The sequence below is a fragment of the Orycteropus afer genome, unplaced genomic scaffold (genome assembly GCF_000298275.1).
Source record: "Orycteropus afer afer isolate SDZICR_OR568_19922 unplaced genomic scaffold, OryAfe1.0 scaffold00013, whole genome shotgun sequence".
NCBI lineage: Eukaryota > Metazoa > Chordata > Mammalia > Tubulidentata > Orycteropodidae > Orycteropus > Orycteropus afer.
Genome location: NW_006921600.1, coordinates 1,833,770 through 1,857,649, shown reverse-complemented (window position 1 = coordinate 1,857,649; position 23,880 = coordinate 1,833,770). Strand labels below are relative to the sequence as shown.

General features: G+C 36.9%; 1 protein-coding gene across 1 annotated transcript in view; it reads left to right on the top strand.

Annotated features, from left to right (window-relative positions):
• Window positions 1-23,880, top strand: part of SPATA17 (spermatogenesis associated 17) — a 446,526-nt gene that overhangs the window by 199,940 nt on the left and 222,706 nt on the right. Inside the window, exon 6 of the mRNA XM_007952483.1 lies at window positions 9,627-9,750. Within this exon, the coding sequence (XP_007950674.1) occupies window positions 9,627-9,750 (124 nt within the window). The remainder of the gene's footprint in view (window positions 1-9,626; window positions 9,751-23,880) is intronic.

Sequence of the window (23,880 nt, the reverse complement as noted above, 5' to 3'; positions counted from 1 at the left end):
TGTGGATAGAAAGATTGAACATTGTAAAAATGTCAATTCTACCCAAAGCAATCTATACATTCAATGCAATCCCAATCCAGATCCCATCAACATTTTTAAAGATATGGAAAAACCAATCACTAACTTTATATGGAAAGGAAAGAGACCTTAGATAAGCAAAGCACTATTGAAGAAGAAGAACAAGATAGGAGCTCTCACACTGCCAGATCCCAAGACCCACTATACAGTAACAGTAGTTAAAACTGCCTGGTATTGGTACAATGACAGATACAATGACCAATGGAATAGAATTGAGAACCCAGAAATAGATCCATTGACCTATGGTCTGCTGATCTTTGACAAAGGGCCAAAATCTATTAAATAGGGAGAAGAATCTTTGTTTAATAAATGGTGCTGGCAAAACTGGATATCCATTTGCAGAAAAATGAAACAAGATCAGTATCTCACATAATACACAGAAACTAACTCCAGATGGATCAAAGACTTAAATGTGAAACCTAAACCTATAAAGTTCCTCAAGGAAAAACTAGGGTAAATGTAGGGGCCGTAATATATGTATAAATAGTATATCAAGCATAACCCAAAATGCACAAGCAGCCGAAGAGAAACTAAATTTTTATGTGCTTCCAAAGACTTCTCCAATAGATTCAAAAAAAGAACCTACAGATTGGGAAAAAATACTTGGCAATGATATATCTGACAAGGGACTTCTCTCTAGAATCTTTAGAAAACTCCAACACCTCAATAACAAAAAGACAATCCAATTTAAAAATGGGCAGAAGACATGAATAGACACTTCATCAAAGAGAATAGTCAGGCCGCCAACAAACATATGAAGAAATGCTCACGATCATTAGCTATCAGAGAGATGCAAATCAAAGCAACAAGGTACCATCTTTTCCCAGCACTAGTAGCAAAGTTCAACAAGACAGAAAATAACAAATGCTGACGAGGATGTGGAGAGATTGGGACTCTCCTACGCTGCTGGTTGGACTTGTAAATGTTACAACCACTGTGGAAACAGTATGGTGATTCCTTAAAAAGTTGGAATTAGAAATCCATTTGACCCAGCCAATCCTTTGCTAGGTACATATCCTAAAGTATTGAGAGTCATAACAAGAACAGGCATATGCACACCCATATTCATCACAGCAGAATTTACAATAGCAAAAAGATGGAAACAAGCTAGGTGTCCATCAACTGAAGAATGGATAACCAAACTATGGTACATACACACTATGGAATATTATGCAACCCTAAACAATTATGTAGAATCTGCAGTGCACCACGTAATGTGGATGAACTTGGAGGACATTATACTGAGTTAAATAAGTCAATCACAGAAGGACAAATATTATATTAGTCCTTAATTGTAAAAGTCAAGGAAAGGTTCATTTATGGAAGGCAATTTTCTTTGTTGGTTCCCAGGGATGGGAGGGAATGGTAGGGAACACTATTAAATAGGTAGAGATAAGTATTGATTTGGGTGAAGAGAAGGGCAATGTACCAAATGTGAGTGATCAACATGGTGACGTTGAGGAAGAGGAAGACAGAGAGGTACATGGGAGGTACAGACACCAAAGATGAACCCTTTCACACATACTGTACTGCATTGTCAGTGAAGGCAAACATGAGTATACACATGGATAGATGGGTGGGCAGGCTGAACAATTAGGTATGTCTATGAAGTGGGGAGTGTACCCAAGACCATGTATAGGGTTGGCAGACAATGGTTCTACAAGTGTATTTGTATGTTTTGTAAGAATTCCCAGGTGTATAGTAGATCTGACAAGAGACAAGGTTGTAGTCACTTCTTGGCCACAGCCAGCTACCTGGAGGGAGCAAGTAATTGGATCTGTGGGCTTGGGACCATAGTTGCAGGGGACATCAAGCTCGACTGGCATAATATACTACACAAAACATTGTTCCACATCCTACTTTGGCAAGTAGATACTGGGATCTTAATAGCTTGCAAGCAGCCTTTTACATGCAACGATGGGTCTCTCCTCATCTAGAGCGAAGAAGAATGAAGAACACCAAAGATTCTGGAAACATTTAGTCCAAGCGACTGGTACACCATGTGATCCTCAGCCTATATGACTATGAGACTAGAAGAATTAGATGGTGCCTGGCTACCACTTAACCACTCGGAGGGTGATCTATGTAGGAGATACTGGATAGAGTGAAAAAATGTGAAACAAAACTCAAAACCATTTGGAACAAAAAAAGGGGACCAGATTTGCTGGTCTGATAGAGCCTGGTGGAACCACTGAGACTATGGCCCCTAGCTGCTCATCAAGTCTGGAATTGAACCTACTCCTGTGGCTTCCAGCCAAACAAAAGGCTGGCATATGAGTTGAACATTTACCTGAGGTAGGTAGATACACTCCTTGGAGAGAACAATCATGGAAGAAAGAAGGGCTGTTTAAGCACAAGGAGACAGCTCAGGGGTCAGGAGTGCATGGTGGGATGGACACAGGGAAGAGGTAACTAGCTGGAGGAAGTGGGAGGGGAGCTGTAGCATTGGGGTAAATTGTAGTCAATGTCATGAGACAAAGGGTATGTGAACTGTTGTATGGAAAGTGCATTTGCTCTGTAAACTTTCACCCAGATCACAATAAAATAATAATAATAATAATAAAGAAATGTATTGAAGAGTAAAACAATTTTTAAATTAGGCAGCCACTCTGTACTAAATACAAAGTTACTGTGAAGCATGAAGGGAGAGGTGCACTTTCACAGTAAAATAAGGAAGAGGAGTGTATGATGGTCATATGGTCACAAGGTGAGACATTATCAGAGTTACATTGTTTCTTAAATCTTAACATCAGCAGTTCTATTTTCATCTGCTGTCTTCCAGGAGCATCTTGAGTAAACTCTTTCTCCACAATTATATTCCAGATCCCCATCATCATTAGTTAAGAGTGGCTTGAAGCAAAAGCCAGGCCAGCCAAACAATAGAACTAATAGGAGCTTAGGATCCCCTGGTTCCAATCAGCCAAAGACCCAATGCCATATGCATGTAAATGGGAAGAATTCAAGGTATATTTTCAGGAAGGCAGAAGCAGGAGTTTGTAAGAAAATGGAGTTTTAATTCAGACTTTATGTCAGATATTTTATTATGTCAAGTGACTCAGTTCTAGAAGTTTACTTGCACACACTATTATCATTCATATACATATACCTCCATAGTTATATCCTGACAATAGATCCTTTGAAAATAAATTACATGAACTTAATGGTCCTATTCTCCAGCTTCTCTGTAAATATTTTTCTTACTTATTCAAATTTACATGGAAAAAACACACAGTCCTTGTTTTTATAAAGTGTACAATCTAATATGGGAGACATATATTAAATAAACAAAGTATCCATAAATATATGATCATAAATTTTGTTGAGTGCTATAGAGGACAAAAGAAAACTTCCGTGTTGTTAGTGAGAATGACAGTGGAAAAAGAAATCAGATTGATGCAAAGGGAGTTCAAGACAGAAAATACCATCTATATGAAGTCCTGAGGTAGAAAATAAATTGTTTTCTTTGCTCTAGGAACTGAAATGTGCCATTGTGACTAAAGCATAGTGATGTGGAGAGATATTATGAAGTTAGATCGAAGAGAGAAGCAAGAGCTGCCATTTGAATACTAACCAGAAGCCTGGTGATTCAAATCTACCTCCTCTGAAGGAAGATTGGACAGTCTACTTCCATAGTAATACTGCCTTGGAAACCTAAGGAGGGATTGCTATAGGTCAGGTCCAACTCAAAAGCAGTGAATTTGTTTTTTTGAAATTATATTTTAAGGTTTTTTTTTTTTTTTTTCAGTTCCAGTCTCTTTTTCATACATTCAATCTAAACTCACTACCACTGAGTTTATTCTGACTCATAGTGACCCCCATTGTGTTTCCGAGGCTGTGAATCTTTATGGAAATAGATCACCCCATTTTCCGTCTACAGAGCAGCTGGTGGATTTGAACCACTGGCCTTTTGGTTAGCTATCAGAAGCCTTATCCACTATGCCACCAGATCTCCTTAGTACAATGTAAATGAGCATATTTTACTTACTCAAAAAATACCAAGTGGAAAGTATATTTCAAGGAAAAGAGATCTGTGGCTGCAAATTTAAAACTCTGTATATTCCATGTTTACACATAGCTTCCCCGGCATAATCTTATGACCTGATGATTTAACTAATGATGGTTCATTTAAATTATTCCAAAACACAACAGCTTTTTCTTTTGTATGCTTTGGAAAAATAATAAAGTTATTACAATGTTATTACTATGTCAGGAAGAAAAACTATCAATATCTGAGTAAAACATCAGATTTGAGCAAAATTTATGAACTGAGTGGTGTGATTAAAAACATGGACTTTAGAGTCTTACCTGGATTAATATCCTAGCTGTGCACTTTCCAGCTCTGGGAGTTTGGCAGAGATTTAATATCTATGAATCTCATCTCCTTATTTGTAAAAGGGGTGATAATATTTGCCCCACAGGACTGTAGAGTACTAAATGAGGTAATGTGTATGTCTTAGCCAGGAGCCTCTTGAAAGCAGAACATAAGGCAGACATTAAAGTCCTGAGACCTTATTTGAGTGGATCAAGCTTAGGGCAGAGTGAGCAACCATAAGATGAGAAGTGTCATAGAAGGAAACAGACTCTGAGACAGCGAATTGGTGCAGGTGTTTTCTTGGAACATTCCTGAGAATAACATTTCTAATGGAAGGGAGAAGGAAGGCAGAGGGAGAAGTTGAACTTTGTCAGTCTTCAGCCAGTCTGAGATTCTGGAACTCAAATGTCTTGTTAGAACGGTCAACGTTGATTCAATCTGAATCAAGGTTCTGAACGTTGAGCTGGACAGCTCATTTTCCTTAGATGGATACAGCTGTGAGCATTGTGCAGCTGGAGGTTTGAATGACTTGTCCTATAAGGAGGAATGTGACATGATAGGCTTCTGCAGCTCTGGTTACTGCTTCAGACAGAGTCCCAAAGTGACTCAGCATGATGTTGTTGTTAGGTGCCGTCGAGTCATTTCTGACTCATAGCAACCCTATGCACAGCAGAATGAAACACTGCCTGGTCCGTGCCAGCTCCACTACCCTTGCTATACTTGAGCCCATTGCCATAGCCACTGTGTCAATCCATCTTGTTGAGGGCCTTCCCCTCTTTCGTTGACCCTCCACCTTACCAAGCATGACATCCTTCTCCAGGGGATGGTTCCTTCTGACAACATGACCAAACAAAGTGCGTGAGATGAAGTCTGGCCATTCCTGATTCCAAGGAGCATTCTGGCTGCACTTCCTTCAGGACAGATTTGTTAGTTCTTTTAGCAGTCCATGGTACTTTCAGTATTCTTCACCAGCACCACAACTCAAAAGCATCAACTCTTCTTTGGTCTTCCTTATTCATTGTCCAGCTCTCATATGCATATGAGGCAATTGAAAATACCATGGCTTGTGTCAGGCACCCCTGAGTCCTCAAGGAGACATCTTTGCTCTCCAGCACTTGAAAGAGGTCTTTTGCAGCCAATTTGCTCAGTGCTATACACTGTCTGATGTCCTGACTGTTGCTTCCATTGCTGTTGATTATAGAAACAAGTAATATGAAGTCTTTGACAACTTCAATCTCTTCTCCATTTATCGTGATGTTGCTTATAGGTCCAATTGTGAGGATTTTCGTTTTTTTTATATTGAGGTGTAATCCATACTGCAGACTGTAGTCTTCAATCTTCATCAGTAAGTGCTTCAAGTCATCCTCACTTTCAGCAAGCAAAGCTGTGTTGTCAGCATATCGCAGGTTGTTAATGATTCTTCCTTCAATCCTGATGCCACATTCTTCTTTATATAGTCCATGTTGGATTATTTACAAGAAAGATGTTTACTTGTGTTTTATTGACTATACAAAAACATCCAACTGTGTGGATCATAACACATTATGGGTAATGTTGAGAAGAATGGGAATTCCAGAACACTTAATTACTTAATTAATTACTCATGAGGAACCTGTACATAGACCAGGAGGCTATCGTTCAGACAGAATAAGAGGACACTGCATTGTTTGAAATCAAGAAGGCAGTGTGACAGGGTTGTATCCTTTCACCATACTTATTCAATCTGTGTGCTGAGCAAATAATCCGAGAAGCTGAACTCAGCATTATGCAGCAGGTATATCTGTGATTGTTAGCCATAAAGGGTTTCTTCAGTATGCAGGGAGAAACCACTTAGTACATGGAGAGTAGAAGAAGGGGAACTTTATCTCCATAATTCGCTTCAGTCTCCCATTCTACCTTGGTCAAGGCATACCCTAGACCTCTTAGGAGCCAGATTCCCTGCTCTGTAGTGTAAAATTTCACCTAAGGGTGTGCCTGTCCTGAGAGAGAAAGGCAGAAGTCTTAGAGGGAATTTGAGAAAACATCAAATATTTTATCCAGCAGAGTAAATAAAGCAAGTAGCTTAGTACTTGGCTCATAGTAAGCTTTCAATAAACAGCTAACATTTGCAGAGCACCTTTAACTATGTGCCAAGGAGCTCTAGTGGCTCAGTAGTTAAAGCATTTAGCTGCTAACCAAAAGATCAGTAGTTTGAACCCGCCAGCTGCTCCATGGGAGAAAGATGTGGCAGCATGCTTCTCCTGTAAATGTTATAGCCTTGGAAACTGTTTGGGGGAAGTTCTACTTTGTCCTATAGGTTCACTATGAGTTAGGATTGACTTGACAGCAAAAGGTTTGATATCTCATATATATAACAGGACCTTTCTTTTTTTTCTTTTCTTTTTTTTGAGGGTTATTGTTGCTGTTGTTGTTTTGTGCCATTGAGTTGGACCCAACTCATAGCGACCCCTCCTTGGGTTTCCAAGGTGGTATCACTACGGAAGTAGGTTGCCCAACCTTCCTTCTGAGGAGTGGCTGGTGGGTTTGAACCGCCAGAATTCTGGTTAGCAGTCAAGTGCCTTAGGCACTGTGCTACCAGAGTTCCTTTTTGAGGGTAGAAATAAGAAAATATAGCTGAAATGTAAAAACCTGAAAGTATTTGGAAAGATTTCAAGTGTTTCAAAAGTACTGTGTTTAAAAAATTCTAAGATTAAAAATTAGTCATTTTTATAATTTTCTAGAGGATCCTAGTTAGAATGGTTTCCATCAGTTTATTTTTAATGGGAGTTTAATTTTTATTACATCTCATAATGGGTTTGGTTTCAGGTTCACACTGGACCATATCTTCTCGTATTGATGTAACTGAAACTTGTATACCAAAAGTGAATAATTCATTCAGCTTTTCCTACCTGTCATTCAGCAAAGCCAGTTTGACACAAATATAACTGAGGTATTCAGTGTATTTTTTACACTAATTAATACACACATTAATACATGCAGTACTTTACTAATTTAGGATACTGAGAATTGATATATTTTCAAAAATTTTATGAATTTATTAAATACTTTTGTGTCTCAAGATTATCCTAGATTAGTTTTTGTATATTGTCTAGTTTCTTAGATTTTCTTTTTCTTTTGGAGGAGAGTGACTTCCTAGTTTCTTCTGTGTTTACTGTGTGGTTTCTTTATTCACTGGAACCTGACATTCTACTTATCACCCACTTTTAGCTCTCCTTGTCCTATTCCTCAAGTACAAGCTGTTTTTATTTTGTATATTCATAGCCTGAAGATAGATTGTTTTCACTGCTTCAAATAAGTTACAGTTTTGATCTTCTATCTAAGTTCTGTGTACTTCTTTTTTACCTTACCTATTCGTGTGTGTGTGTATATATATATATATATATATATATATATATATATATATATATATTCTTTTTTATATAAGATTTCCTGATGATCATTAAGTCATTTATAGAGCACAAAGTTCTTCATATTTTCCTTATCTTTGATTAAATACAGAATTGGATGGGTGTGGTTTCTGACATTTTTTAAAGTAGCATTTCATTAGTTATTTCCATTTATTTTAAGCCTTATAAGAGAAATTATAAAGGAAATGTTCATTTTTTTTTAATACTATAGGTAAAGATTCAAATGAATAATGTATTCACTTTTTTATGTAACATATGATTTTTATTTTTTCTAGTAAAAGTTTTCATTTATTTGTATGTAACTGCCTTGAGATTTGTACCTTAAGGACAAAGAAAGGTCACCAATCCCTCTAACTCTGGGTTCTTTGTCAAAAATGAACACAGTTAATGAGGTTTGTTTGGTACAGAACAAATTCTCAGATACAGATAGAGATCCTTTCAATGGAAACAAATTTGTTTGGCTTTACCAGGTAACTTAGCTATTAATAATAGCCTTGAGATGCAGGTCAAAAAGGTCATTGTACCAGCTTGCCAACACAATCTAAATGTGCAGCTAGCCCAGGTCTGTGGGTGTGGAAGCCCCCAAAATACTAGGCTTAAAGTAAAACAGGCTATTTTCTGACTCCTTTTTTCATATTAATAAGCAATTTTCAACAGAAGGGTGGCAAAATGGGGGCTATGCCACTCCAAGTAATTCATTTATTTTGCAATTTAATCTTATGTTGAAAAAAATTACTCTGCTGCAATAGAATAGCATGGTGATTTTTAAATGTCACTGTGTTTCATAAGTAACCTTGCGTGAAGTATTGTATGAGTAGCCTTTAACAGAAAATTGCAATGAAAATATTTCTAGAGATTAAAGTAGGTAAGAGAATCTTTTTTATTTCTGGAGTTTTCCCTTCTAGTCTCCCCTGATATCTTTGAGGAAAATGCTCAGATTACTTTCTTCATTTTTCACATATAGCACTAGACACTAAGCTCTGTATCCATTAAAAAAACAAAGTGTGATTTCAAGATTATTTTAAAATGAATTATAAAATTGTCCTAGAAAAGAAATGATCTAGTTATTTTTCCACATTTAATAATATCTTATTCTGTTTATTATGCACTTCTCATGTAGTATATTTTTTAAAACTTGTTTTTGTTTAAATTTCTTAGATACATATACATAAGTAATGAAAGGTCTTATTGTTTTAATGGGATTTAGTATACTTAGAAAAGACTGGAATTTATTCAACTAATTGAATTTTACTCTATTTTTGTAATTGAACAAAATGTCAATCTTTTCAGTGCAGAATAATATATGTAATTGTATTGACATTTAAAACTATTAACTGAAGTTAATGTATAATGAACTCTGTGTATAGAAGAACCTCATCATACTTTTAAAATTAGCCCATTAGTTAGATAACAAAATAAATGATTAGAGATCCATAAATATCAAACCAAATTTAAAGGAAATAAGAAGTTGAGAAGTTTTCTTGGGATAAATGTATGCCCAAAATAGCTAATGTTGAACCAAAGACACAGAGGATGTAGTAATTCATTTATTTTGCATTTGATATGAGTATTTCCACAGCTATTGAATTAATTATAATATATAAGTATTTGATTTTAAAAGTTTAATCAATAGAAATGTCACTTAAATGCTTTGTTAAAATTATAGAGATCATATAGAATATGCAGGTGAGAGATGTTACAGCATTGATTTTGATGGATATGGATAATGGTTGTCCTTCAAATAATTTACTTGATTTTTTATCAGTCAAAGAGTTAAAATGATGGCAGATTTTTTGTGCCACAAATAACTGCAGACCGTTGTGATGCAGGGAAGCACTGGCAGATTTTTCCCAGACGAAAGAAAGAGAGGAGGAGAAGGCCAAACTCGAAGAGGAAGAGAAGAAAAGAGATTACCAAGCCCGAAAGATGCATTACCTCCTCAGCACAAAGCAGGTTGGTATACCTGTCCCTGACAGTTCCTGTAAGCCACTTGAGCCCCTAGCCTGACAGAGATAAACTAGCAGGCTGAATGGGACATGACTTGTTGAAAAGATATCACAAAGACACTACTCTGAGGTCAATTTTGTGCTTCTCTGTAGGTGTGCATAGGCACCCATGACTCTTCTATGACAGCAGCTTCATAGAGGCTGTTGCTGCTCTGCTGGCAGACAGGTCCCAGTCAGAGTGTGACCTAACACTGTGATAGCACAACACAAAGGGCAGGACCTCACTTTAAAAACTCATTTTGAGTGCCTTATTATTATGTGGTGAATTGATCAAGAGTTATCAAGTTATTAAATTGAGGTGGCTTTCATGTTTTCTCTTTTAATTGAGCTAACGTTGAGATTAAAACCATTCCTCTACCCTTTCAAAGGGAGATCTGGTAGTGTAGTGCCTAAGGCACTTAATTGCTAACCAGAAGGCTAGCAATTCAAACCCACCAGTCCCTCCTTGGAAGGAAGGTTGGGCAATCTACTTCCATAGAGATTCTGGAAACTCAAGGAGGGGTTGCTACGAGTTGGGTCCGACTTGCTGGCACATAACAACAACAAACACTTTCAAAATTTTGTTTGTAAATTTTCAGTAAAGTTTTAACAAAATTGCTTCAGCAGTTTACATCTTCATATATAGAAATGTAAATATGGAATTTGAAAAACTTAGAAATTTATTTTGTTTGTCAAAATTACAGATTTTGGCATGGTTGCTAATAAAGAATATATCACATGTATAATATTCTACTCAAAAAGAAATGTGGTTTTAAAAGCATGCATTTGGGAGTTAAAATGTGCTTTATTACATGAGTTATAGTCAAGAATGTAAAAGTGCTGTGGTGGCTCAGGGCCTAAGGCATTTGATTGCTAGCCAGAAGGTTGGCAGTTCAAACCCACCAGCTACTCTGCAAAAGGAAAATGGGGCAATCTATTTCTGTAAAGATTTACTACCATGGAAACCCAGTAGGGTTTGCCGTGAGTTAGAATCGACTCAATGGCAATGAGTTTGGTTTGGGTTTTTGAGTCAAGAATGTGGCAATTTAGAGGTTTCATTTCTTTCTTACAGACTTTGAAGTCCAGTCTCATAGTTCTACCTCAGAGTAACATATTCAAATGCCTTCACATGTGGGCACATCTAATCTCAATGGTGGAGGATGAGACTTCAAAGTGAATGTCATCCTTTTTATTGTTGGGTGCCTTGTAGTTGATTTTTGGCTCACAGAGGCTGAATATGACAGAGTAGAGCTGCCCCATAGGGTTTGCTAGGCTGTAATCTTAACAGGAACAAATCACCAGGTCTTTTTCCCACAGAGCCACTGTGTGGGTTCAGACTGCTAACCTTTAGATTAGCAGTTGAATGTTTACCCATTGTGCAACCAGGGCTCCTGAGTGTCATCCTTTGTTGTTGTTGTTGTTTTTATGTGCCATCGAGTCAGACCCGACTCATAGTGAACCCCTCCTTGGGTTTCCAAGGCAGTATCACTATAGAAGTGGATTGCCCCATCTTCCTTCCGAGGAGTGGCTGGTGGGTTTGAACCGCCAGCCTTCTGGTTAACAGTCAAGTACCTTAGGCACTATGCTACCAGAGCTCCCATGTTTTTATATATAGAATTAAAAATAATAATAATAACAATAATAATTCCTTGTAATATAATCATTTTTGAAAAATTTTTCCATTATAAGCAAATAATGAAACTAAGGAGCCATTAACCACAGAACCAAACCTGTTGCCATTAACTCAATTCCGACCCACAGGGGCCCTATAGGACAGAGTACCCCATAGGGTATATAGGCCAAGTGCTTCTGCATGTGCGCGCGCAGGTTGGAGCGGTCGGCGAAGGCCTTGCAGCAGTGCAAGCAGCCGAAGGGCTTCTCGCCCCTCGCTCCGTGTGCGACCACATGTGGCCCTGCAGCAGCCAGGGCTGCGAGAAGGCCTTGAAACCAAAGTGTTTACGGACGTATGTTGTCAGGAGGGATCAGTAGAGGGTCAGAGGAAAAGAGAAAGATTCTTCTTACAGTGGCTACAACAATGGGCTCAAACATAACAATGGCTGTGTGAATGGCATAGGACCTGGCAGTGTTTTGTTCTGCTGTACAGCTCAATGACACCAAACATTAACAACAATCTTAACAGAAGCCAACTGTTACATCTTTCTTCCACTGAGTGGCTGAGGGGTTCAAACTGACAATCTTTCATTTAGCAGATAAGCACTTAACCGCAGTGCCAACAAGGCTCCTTAAGGAGCCATTAAATCTTTGAACTTGATGTAAATGCAATTTTTAGGGTACAGTTGTTTATTTGATAACTTCCTTTTTTAATACTAAGTCCTCTTTTATACTATGACCATTTATATTTATTTTGAACAAATAAATATTTGTTTATATTTATTTTGAACAGTGTCATGGAGAAAGCAATTTATCTAAGGGCATCTAGGTATCAATTAGGTAATAGTATAATATGGAAAGTCTGTAGAGACTCAGTTGTTTTATTAATACAAATAATATAGCACTAGCTATCCATGGAATGCTTACCATGTGCCAGGCAGTTTGATAGGTATTTTTTGTGCATAATTTCTTTAAATATTTTGATTTTATTCTATTTGTATCCAAAATGCTCTCATCAAATGTGCATCTAATGACACTAATCCAATTTTAAATGATGCACCTGTCTTGACAGGTAACTTCACAAACCTGACCAGATGACTTGGTTCACTGACCTTCATGAATTTTCAAATATTATTCCCATTGTGCTCTAGGTATGGTGTTAACTAATACAAGCTGTCACTGCTTTATTCCATTTCCTTCCTTATTTATACCACTCTGGCTTTTGGTAATATCACTGTATGGAAACTTTAATGTAGTGATCTTTCTGTCCCTAGAATTCCCTGTTATCCAATAAAATAATTATTTTTGAGGTACTGTGGAGCCTCTGGTGGTATAGTGCTTAAGGCATTTGACTATTAGCCAGAAGGTTGGAGGTTCAAATCCACGAGCCACTCTGTAGAAGAAAGCCTGAGAAATCTACTTCCATAAAGATTTACTGCCTCAGAAACCCAAAGGGGGTTGCTGTGAGTCAGAAGCGACTGGATAGCAGTGAGTTTAGTTTTTCTTTTTTGTGTGTGGAGCTCTGATAGTCCTATGATTAAGGCATTTGACTGCTAACCAAAAGGTTGGCAGTTTGAACGCACCAGCCACTCTGCAAGGAAAAAGACTATGCAGTCTGTTTCTGTAAAGACCTTTGTGGGGGTCACTGTGAGTCAGAATCTACTTGATGGCAGTGATTTTGGTGGTACCATACAAAGAGCACTGATATTGTCATCAGGCAGAACTGAGCTGACATCCTAACTATTCCACTTAGAGTGAAATACTAGGAGATTACCTTAACTCTATGAGCTACTGAGCCCCTGTTTCACTCTGTGAATGTGGGATAATAGAACCCATCTTGAAAGAGCATTATGAGGATTAAATGTAACATAGTTAAGTCAGGTCCTTAGAAGGCATTCAGTAAATGATAACAATCATATTGTTGGAATTTAACCTGTCAAGGATAAACTAAGATTCTACATTTCCATTTTCCTGTATTAGTCCTACCATTGGAAGTATTCATCTTACAGCTTCCTGTCTTTGTTTTTCTTTAGTTATTAATGATAATTAGAAATCATTTCCTTTCTATTTTTCCTTCCTATTTCCTTCCTATTTTTCATCTGACTTCGTGAACCTGAGGGCATTACAGGGAAAATTATGTTCAGAAATCCCCTCCCTTGAATATCAGGGATTTTCATTTGGATCTGGCAAGTTGATATACATTGTCACAGTGATCTCAATATTTGATTCCAAAGAACTTGAGATGAAAGAGCAGCTCTTTGAAACAATGGAGATTTTGGTTACCACGGCAATATTATTTTTGGTTATAGAGGATAATGCAATAGAAAAGTGGTATCATCTCCCTCTCATTTGTATATTTTGATCAGGAAATTTGTTGTACTGGTAGGATGATACTAGAAAGTTCAAATGTTTTATTTCCTATGTTCCATGAGATTTGCTTTACTAGCTTTAAATCACTGTTTTATACCATCATATAAAAAAGACTGAGTTTTAACATTGACTCTACAAATCACAATTGTAAACTATCTTGACTGACATAAAAAGAAAGTTCAATCAGTAGCCAACTTTTCATTATGGAGCACATATAGCCCTTATTTTTACATAAATAATGCATGCATTGTATGTTTTTGCCAACCATACTTTCCCCTCCTCAAGATATTTTCGTAAGCACACTATGCTAATTTATTTCTTTTAACATGTGGGGAGGGCACAGTTGGCAAAAAAACATATACGCATAAAACTATGGTAGGTGATCACACTTGGAATTAATATAACATTCCTTAACCTGGAAAAATCAGAGAATGAAAGATGCATACTTCTGTCTGAGTATTGATTTTTTCAATATGACTTGGCTATTGGGAAGAAATTAAGCTGTGGATTTTTAAATATTTCTGAATCTATTGTTTACAGATTAGTTTCATTGCTTGTTTTAATAAGTTTGATTTTACATTATATTAAATACATATTTAGGCACAAAACAAAAGCCAAATATAAATTATTGAAGATAATATCAGTTTACCTTTCAATTCCTGCAAATATTTTTAAATGTATGGTATAAATATCCAAATGTAAATAGTTTTGTAAGAAGTATATTAGGATAGAAAATGCTTTGTTGACCTGCTTAAATAATTCTCAACAGCATTTTTACAAGAGGAGAACACTATTTTTATTGAAAGATTTCAGTCATTTTTAGAAATGATATTAATACAGATTATATGATACAATTTTTTTACAATGTTTGTAGTTCTAATATAGAATAACTTTTTTGAATAGAAATAAAAAGTTTTTCAGACAAATGATGTGAAGAATTTTGTAAGCCAAAGTCATAGTTGTGTATTGAGGTGTACCTAATTGATGAAATAATGTATTATTAATATTTTAATAATTTTAGAATAAGTATACTGATCCACGGTTATGTTCATACACTGATAGCACCATTTAAAAGTCAGTTTTAGGACTAATTTTAATATAAAACCAATGTATATCTTAAAATAATTATAAAAATAATTACTAATTTTTACTGGTATTAATTATCTCATCTTTATTCAAGCAAATATGTTAGTGCTAATAGGAATTACACAAGTAAATAACTAATATTGCAATGAGTGAATTAATAGACCCCTCAGGGTTTTATTAATTAAAAAGTTCGAGTCATATTAAAGCACCTTTTGTATATGTTTATTTCAGTCAGAAAGCTGAACATGGTAACTTATTTGCATAAATAATCAATCACCATTTACTAGTAGTAATAAGGTTAATTTGTTGCTACAGACATAATAGGATTAGTCAATTATATTTCCCAGAAAATACTATTTGTTATGCACCCCATCACCTATAAAACAGGATTGGGTTAGTGAGTGCCCTTATTAAATGAACACATCAAAAATTCTTTGTCACTGTAAAAGTTTTAGAAAAGAGAGCTAATTTTAGTTGATTTGAATAAAGTAAAATGAAAACATTGCCTGTATTTGTAAATTTAATTTATCTTTCTGCAAAGATTGATTATTTAATAAAGTTATTTATTTTGATTCAGTAACCAGTCAAACTAAATCTAACACTTATAGGACATACTTCCTTTGAAGAAAATCTCATTTGCAGATTTGTTTTATTCCAAATAAATTGACTTTCATATCTTTGTCCTTGTTCTTGGGTAATAAATTATGTTGTCGGCTCCACCTACTGGTAGATAGACGCAAAGGCCGATTGTTGGATTCATTAAAAAATAATGCCTCTAAAAGGTTACTACAATTTTTAAGGATCCTTTTGCAGGTCACACTCCTGGGAAGGAAGGTTGGGCAATCTACTTCCGTAGTGATACTGCCTCGGAAACCCAAGGAGAGGTCTTTATGAGTCGGGTCCGACTCGATGGCACATAACAACAACAACCTGCTGATCCCAGGTTTAAATACAAGCTCAAGATCTAAATTGTAAAAGATTAATGTTTGGAAATACAAGTTACTGTCTAGAATTATATACATTAACATTTACCTGATTGGTGAAAACTTTACTCTGTTTTTGTTTTAATAATATTAACAAAAAAGGATAAATAATATAAAATATACAATTAGTTCAGTATATTACATAATTGTTGTTGTTGTTATGTGCCGTCAAGTCGGCCCGACTCATAGCTACCCCTCCTTGGGTTTCTGAAGCAATATCACTACGGAAGTAGGATTGCCCAACCTTCCTTCCGAGGAGTGGCTGGTGGGTTTGAACCGCCAGCCTTCTGGTTAGCAGTCAAGTGCTTTAGCCACTATGCTACCAGAGCTCCTATTACATAATTATGTATATCTTATTTTGTCTTATGACATTTAGAAGTTTACAGACGTTCAATTAAAATAGAACCTATATATTTAAGTAAAAATATTTACACATATATTTATTTTATGGGATTTATTTATTTATTTAAACTGGGATTTTGGTTACAGTTTACAGAGCAAATTCACTTTCCATACAGCAATTCACATACACTTTGTCTCATGACATTGACTACAGTTAACCACAATGCAACAGATCCTCTCCCATTTCTTCCCCATTGTTACCTCTTCCCTGTTCCCTCCCATGCACTCCTGCCCCCTGAGCTGTCTCTCTGTGCATAAACAGCCCTTCTTTCTCCCATGATTGTTCTCTCCAAGGAGTGTATCCACCCACTGTAAATGTTCAGCTCATATGCCTGTCTTTTGTTTGGCTGGAAGCCACAGGAGTGGGTTCAATTCCAGACCTGAAGGGCAGCTAGGGGCCATTTTCTCAGTGGTTTCATCAGGCTCTATCAGAGCAGCAAACCTGGGCCCTCTTTTTTTTTCCCCCAAATGATTTTGAGTTTTGTTTCACATTGCTCTCCCTCTCTATCCAGGATCTCCTACATAAAACCCCCTCCAAGTGGTTGACAGGGGTAGCCAGGCACCATCTACTTCTTCTGGTCTCGTAATCATATAGACTGAGGATCTCATGGTATACCAGTCTCTTGGACTGATTTTTTCCATGAATCTTTGGTGTTCTTTATTCTTCTTTGATCTGGATGAGGAGAGACCCATTGTTGCATCTAGATGGTCACTTGCAAGCTAGATACCAGTTGCTACTTGCCAAAGTAGGATGTGGAATATTGCTTTTGTGTAGAATGTTATGCCAATTGAGCTTCATGTCCCCTGTGGCTATGGTCCTGAGCCCACAGGTCTAACTACTCGCTTCCTCTGGGTAGCTGGCTATGCCCAAGATGTGACTACAACCTTATCCCTTGTCAGCTCTACTATATACCTGGGAATTCTTACAGAACATAGCAATACACTTGTAGAAACCTTGTCTGCCAACCCTATACATGATGTTGGTTGGGCACACTCCCCCTGCAAACATATACATAGTAGTTCAGCCTGTCCACCCATCTATCCACCATTAGATCAATGTTTGCCTTCATTGACAACGCAGTACTATATGTGCAAAAGGGTTCATCTTTGTTGCTGTATCTCCCATGTACCTCTCTATGTCTTCCTCTTCCTCATTGCCACTGTGTTGATCACTCACATTTGATACATTGCCCTTCTCTTCACCCAAATCAATACTTGTCTCTGCCTATCTAACAGTGTTCCTTCCTCTTCCCTCCCATCCCTGGGAACCAACAAAGAAAACTGCATTCCACATATAAACCTTTTCTTGACTTTTTACAATTATGGACTTAAACAATATTCATCCTTCTGTGATTGACTTATTTCACTTGGTATAGTGTCCTCCAAGTTCATCCACATTGTGCAGTGTTTTGCAGATTCTACATTATTCTTTAGGGTTGCATAGATTCCATTGTGTGTATGTACCATAGTTTGGTTATCCATTCTTCAGTTGATGGACACCTACCTTATTTCCATCTTTTGGCTGTTGTAAATAGTGGTGCATGAACATGGATGTGCATATGTCTGTTCTTATCATAGCTCTCACTTCTTTAGGATATATACCTAGTAATGGAATGGCTGGGTCAAATGGTATTTCTAATTCCAACTTTTAAAGGAATCACCATAATGATTTTCACAGTGGTTTTACCATTTGACAGTCCCATCAGCAGTGTATGAGAGTCCCAATCTCTCCGCATCCTCGCCAGCATTTGTTGTTTTCTGTCTTGTTGAAATTTGCTACTAGTGCTAGGGCAAGATGGTGTCTCATTATTGTTTTGATTTGCATGTCTTTAATGGCTAATGATCATGACCATTTCTTCATATGTTTGTTGGCCACCTGAATATCCTCTTTGGTGAAGTGTCTACTCATATCTTCTGCCTAGTTTTTACTTAGCTTATTAATCTTTTTTTTTTTTTGGTTAAGGTGTTGGACTTTTCTATAAATTTTAGAGATAAGTCCCTTGTCAGATGTGTTATTGCTGAATATTTTTTCCCGATCTGTAGGTTCTCTTTTGACTCTTTTGGAGAAGTCTTTGGAAACGCAGAAACATTTAATTTTTGGAAGGTCCCATTCATCTAATTTCTCTGCTGTTTGTGCATTTTGGGTTATGCTTGATAGTCTATTTATGCCATATATTAGGGCCCATAAATTTGCCCCTATTTTTCCCTTGAGGAACATTATGGTTTTAGGTTTCACATTTAAGTCTTTGATCCATCTGAACTTAGTTTTTGTGTATGGTGTGAGGTATAGATCTTGTTTCATTTTTCTTCAAGTGGATATCCAGTTTTGCCAGCACCATTTATTAAACAAACATTCTCTAACCCATTTCATGGATTTAGGCTTTTTATCAAAGATCAGCTGACCATAGGTTGATAGATCTATTTCTGGGTCCTCAATTCTATTCCATTGCTCTATGTGTCTGTCCTTATACAGATACCAGGCAATTTTGCCTACCATGGCTGTATAGTAGGTTTTGAAATCTGGCAGTGTGAGACCACCGACTTTGTTGTTCTTCTTCAATGTTATTGTTGTTATGTGCCATTGAGTCGGACCCAACTCATTGTGACCTCTCCTCTGGTTTCTGAGGTGATATCACTATGGAAGTAGATTGCCTAACCTTCCTTCTGAGTTGTGGCTGGTGGGTTTGAACCACCAGCCTTCTGGTTAGTAGTCAAGTGCCTTAGGCACTACAATATCAGAGCTCTTTCTTCTTCAATAGTATTTTGCTTATCCAAAGTCTCTTTCCTTTCCATATAAAGTTAGTGATTGGTTTTTCTATATCCTTAAAAAGTGTTGATGGTATCTGGATTGAGATTGCATTGAATGTATAGATTGCTTTGGGTAGAATTAACATTTTCACAGTGTTCAGTCTTCCTATCCATGAGCATGGTAGATTCTTCCACATATGTAGATCTCTTACGGTTTCTTGAAGTAGTCTTTTATAGTTTTATTTGTACAGGTCTTTTGTGTCCCTGGTAAGATTGATTCCCAAGTATTTTATTTTTTTGGTAGCTACTATAAATGGTATTGATTTCCTTATTTCCCTCCAGATAACATGTCCAAAGTATGTGAGGCAAAGCCTCAACATCCTCATTTTTAAGGAACATTCTGTCTATACTTCTTTGAAGACAGATTTGTTCATTCTTCTGGCAGTGCCTGGCATATTCATTATTCTTATCCAATACCATAATTCAAATGAATCAATTCATCTTCTGTCTTTTATATTCATTGTCCAGCTTTCACATGCTTATTAGTTAGCTGAAAATACCATGGCTTGGATCAAGCACTGTAGTCCTCAAAGTGACGTCTTTGCTTTTAACACTTTAAGAGATTTTTTGCAGCATATTTGCCCAATGCAATACATTGTTTGATTTCTTGACTGCTGCTTCCATTGGCGTTGATTGTGGATCCAAGTAAAATGAAATCCTTGACAACTTCAGTCTTCATTTATCATGATGTTGCTTATTGTCCAGTTGTGAGTAGTTTTTTTTTTTTTTTTCTTTATGATGAGTTGTACTCCACACTGAAAGCTGTAATCTTTGATATTCATCAGCAAGGGGTTCAAGTCCTCTTTAATTTCATCAAACAAGGTTGTATCATTTGCCTTGTCTGAGTCTTTCTCCAATCCTGATGTCCTGTTCTTCGTCACATGGTCCAGCTTCTTGGATTATTTGCTCAGCATATAGATTGCATAACTATGGTAAAAGAATAAAACCCAGACACACATCTGTCCTGATTTTAAACCATTCATTTTCCCCAAACATGATTTTGAATATTTCCCTCCTGAATTTAGAGACCATCTAAAGAATAGATTTGATGCTTGAACATCAATGACTGAAAACCAGAGGAATTGTGGGATGACATCAAGAACATCATCAATGAGGAAAGCAAAACATCATTAAAAAGACAGGAAAGGAAGAGAACAAAATGGATGTCAAAAGAGACTCTGAAACTTGCCCTTGAACAAAGAGTTGCTAAAGAAAATGGAAGAAATGACAAGATAAAAGAGCTAAACAGAAGATTTAAAAGAGCAGCTTGAAAAGGCAAAGTCAATTATTATAATGAAATGTGCAAAGACATGGAGTTGAAAAGCCAAAAGGAATGAACACACTCAGCAGTTCTCAAGCTGAAAGAACGAAAGAAAAAATTAAAGCCTCGACTTTCAATACTGAAAGATTCTATGCGCAATATATTGAATGATGCAGGATACATCAAAAGAAAAAAACAAACAAACAAACAAAAACACTGCCATCGAGTCAGATCTGACTCAGAGCGACCCCTCCTTAGGCTTCTGAGGTGGTATCACTACGGAAGTAAATTACCCAACCTTCCTTCTGAAGAGTGGCTGGTGGATTTAAACTGCCAGCTTTCTGCTTAGCAGTCTAATACCTTAGACACTAGGCCACCAGACCTCCTACATCAAAAAGAAAATGGAAGGAATACAGAATCACTGTATCAAACATAATTGGGCAATGTTCATCTATTTCAGGAGGTGGCATATGATCAAGAACCATTGGTGTTGAAGGAAGAAGCTGAAGCTGCACTGAAGGAAGTGGCAAAAAACAAAGCTTCAGGAATTGATAGAATACTCATTGAGATGTGTCAACAGACAGATGCCGCATTGGAGGCACTTACTTGGCTATGCCAAGAGATTTGGAAGACAGCTTTTCGGCCAACTGACTGGAAGAGATCGATATTTGTACCCATTCCAAAGAGAGGTGATCCCATAGAATGTGGAAATTTTCAAACAATATTATTAATATTTCACGCAAGTAAAATCTTCCTGAAGATAATTCTAAAATGATCACAGCAGTATATTGACAGAGAACTTCCAGAAATGCAAGAGGATGTGGAATGAGGGATATCATTGCTGATGTTAGATGGATCTTGGCTCAAAGCAAAAAATACCAGAAAGATGTCTACTTCTGTTTTATTGAGTATGCAAAAGCATTCTGTTATGTGGATCATAACAAATTATGGGTAACACTAAGAAGAATGGGAGTTCCAGAACACTTAATTGTACTCATGAGGAACCTGTACATAGACCAGGAGGCTGTTGTTTGAACAGAACAAGTGGGCATTACATGGTTTAAAATCAAGAAGGGAGTGCATCAGGGTTGTATTCTTTCACCATACTTATTGAACTTGTATCCCGAGCAAATAATGGGAGAAAGTGGACTATTATAAAGAAGAACATGGCATCAGAATTGGAGGAAGAATCATTAACAACCTGTGATATGCTGATGACACAATTTTGCTTGCTGAAAGTGAGGATAACTTGAAGCACTTACTAATGAAGATTGAAGGCTACAGTCTGCAGTCTGGATTACACCTCAATATAAAGAAAACAAAAATCCTCACAACTGGACCTATAAGCTGCATCATGATAAATGGAGGAAAGATTGAAGTTGTCAAAGACTTCATATTACTTGGTTCTACAATCAGCGCCAATGGAAGCAGTAGTCAAGACATCAGACAACATATAGTATTGGGCAGATCTGCTGCAAAAGACCTCTTTCAGGTGCTGAAGCACAAAGATATCTCCTTGAGGACTAAAGTGCAGCTGACATAAGCCATGGTAATTTCAGTCAACTCATATTAATGTGAGAGTTGGACAATGAATAAAGAAGACTGAAGAAGAGTCAATGCTTTTGAGTTGTGGTGTTGGTGAAGAAGGCTGAAAGTACCATGGACTGCTAAAAGAACTAAGAAATCTGTCCTGGAAGAAGTGTAGCTGGAATGCTCCTTGGAAGCTAGAATGGCTAGACTTCATCTCACCTACTTTGGTCATATTGTAAGAAAGGATCATTCTGTGCAGAAGGATATAATGCTTGGTAAAGTGGAGGGTCAGTGAAAAGGGGAAGGCCCTCAGTGAGATGGATTGACACAATGGCTACAATGATGGGCTCAGGTATAGCAAAGATAGTGGGGCTGGCACAGGACCAGGCAGTGTTTCGTTCTGCTGTGCATAGGGTCACTATGAGTCAGAGACGGCTCAATGGCACCTAAGAACAGCAACAACAATGTCTCCTTGTTCTGGTTGAATGATTGCTTCTTGCTCTATGTACAGTTTCTGCATGAGCACAACTAAGTATTCTGGAATTCCCATTCTTTGCAATGTTATCCATGATTTCTTATGATCCACATGATCAAATGCCTTTGTGTAGTTAATAAAACACAGCAAATGTCTTTCTGGTATTTTCTGTTTTCAGCCAAGATCCATCTAACATCAGCAATGATATCTGGCATTCTACATCTATTTCTGAATCTGGTTTGAATTTCTGGAAGTTCCCTGTTGATGTATTACTTCAATAATGTTTTAATTATCTTCAGCAAAATTTTACTTGCATGTTATATTAATGATTTTGTTCAGTAATTTCTGCATCCTGTCGGATCACCTTTCTTTGGAATAGACATGTATATGAATCTCTTCCAGTCAGATGGCCAGCAATAAAAAAAAAAATCCAAATTTCTTTGCATGGATTAGTGAGCACTTCCAGTGTTGCATCCATTTCTTGAAATATCTCAATTACTATGTCATCAATTCCTGGAGTCTAGATTCAGTATTCCTAGAAAGTAACAATTATCTTTCTGTTGCCTAATGTATTGTTGTTTGGCACTTATTTTCCCCCTGGATACTTGGGCAGATTTATTCTCTCAAGAAGACTATGTAATATATAAAAGATCTGACCTATGATCATTGGATCTATAGTTTAAGAGGCAGATCTTCAAGTTTAGTCATTTCTTCTTAGTCCCAATTGAACAGTTCTACATCACAAAATCATCATGTAATTTGTCACTATTGGCAGTCTGTTCAAGAAAGGCCAAGGACTGAATTAGTATGGAGAATGAATTAGCTATTACCTTTTACATTTTATTTCCTCCCTCTTTAACATTATAGTTTTTATTATCCTGTAATATATGTAAGGGATAAAATTATTATTCATTGTCAGTACTCTTTGAAAAGACAGAGTGAAGTGGTTAAAACAGAAATGTTGATGTGTCCCTAAATGAATACCTTTTCTGCTCTTGTCCCCATGCCATGTTTTAACAACCACCCATCTAAGAAACAGAGGCAAAAATACTGACAGAGGCAAAAATGCAATAAAAGTTAATGAAAAGAGAAACAATTTAGATAGAAAAGTGCCAAAATTTAAAAAATATAACATGTTATTTTTTTTAACTGCCTCACACAGCTTGTAATATTTGCTTCCTATCAGAAGCAAACTAAACTCTATGACTCAATGTTGTTGTTGTTGTCAAGTTGGCTCCAACTCATAGTGAGCCTCAGTGCAACAGAACAAAACACTGCCTGGTCCTGGATCATCCTCACAATCCTTACTATGCTTGACTCACTATTGCAGTCACTGTCTCAATCCATCTCATTAAGGGTCTTCCCCTTCTTCTCTGAAACAATTCCCAGAGCCTTGTTCTTTGCTAATTCTTTCATTGCAGCTTTGACGTCCTCCTTCAGTACCATTGGTTCTAGATCATATGCCACTTCCTGAAATGGATGAAGATCAACCAGTTCTTTTTGGTACAGTGACTCTGTGTATTCCTTCCATCTTCTTTTGATGTTTCCTGCATCATTCAATATTTTACCCAT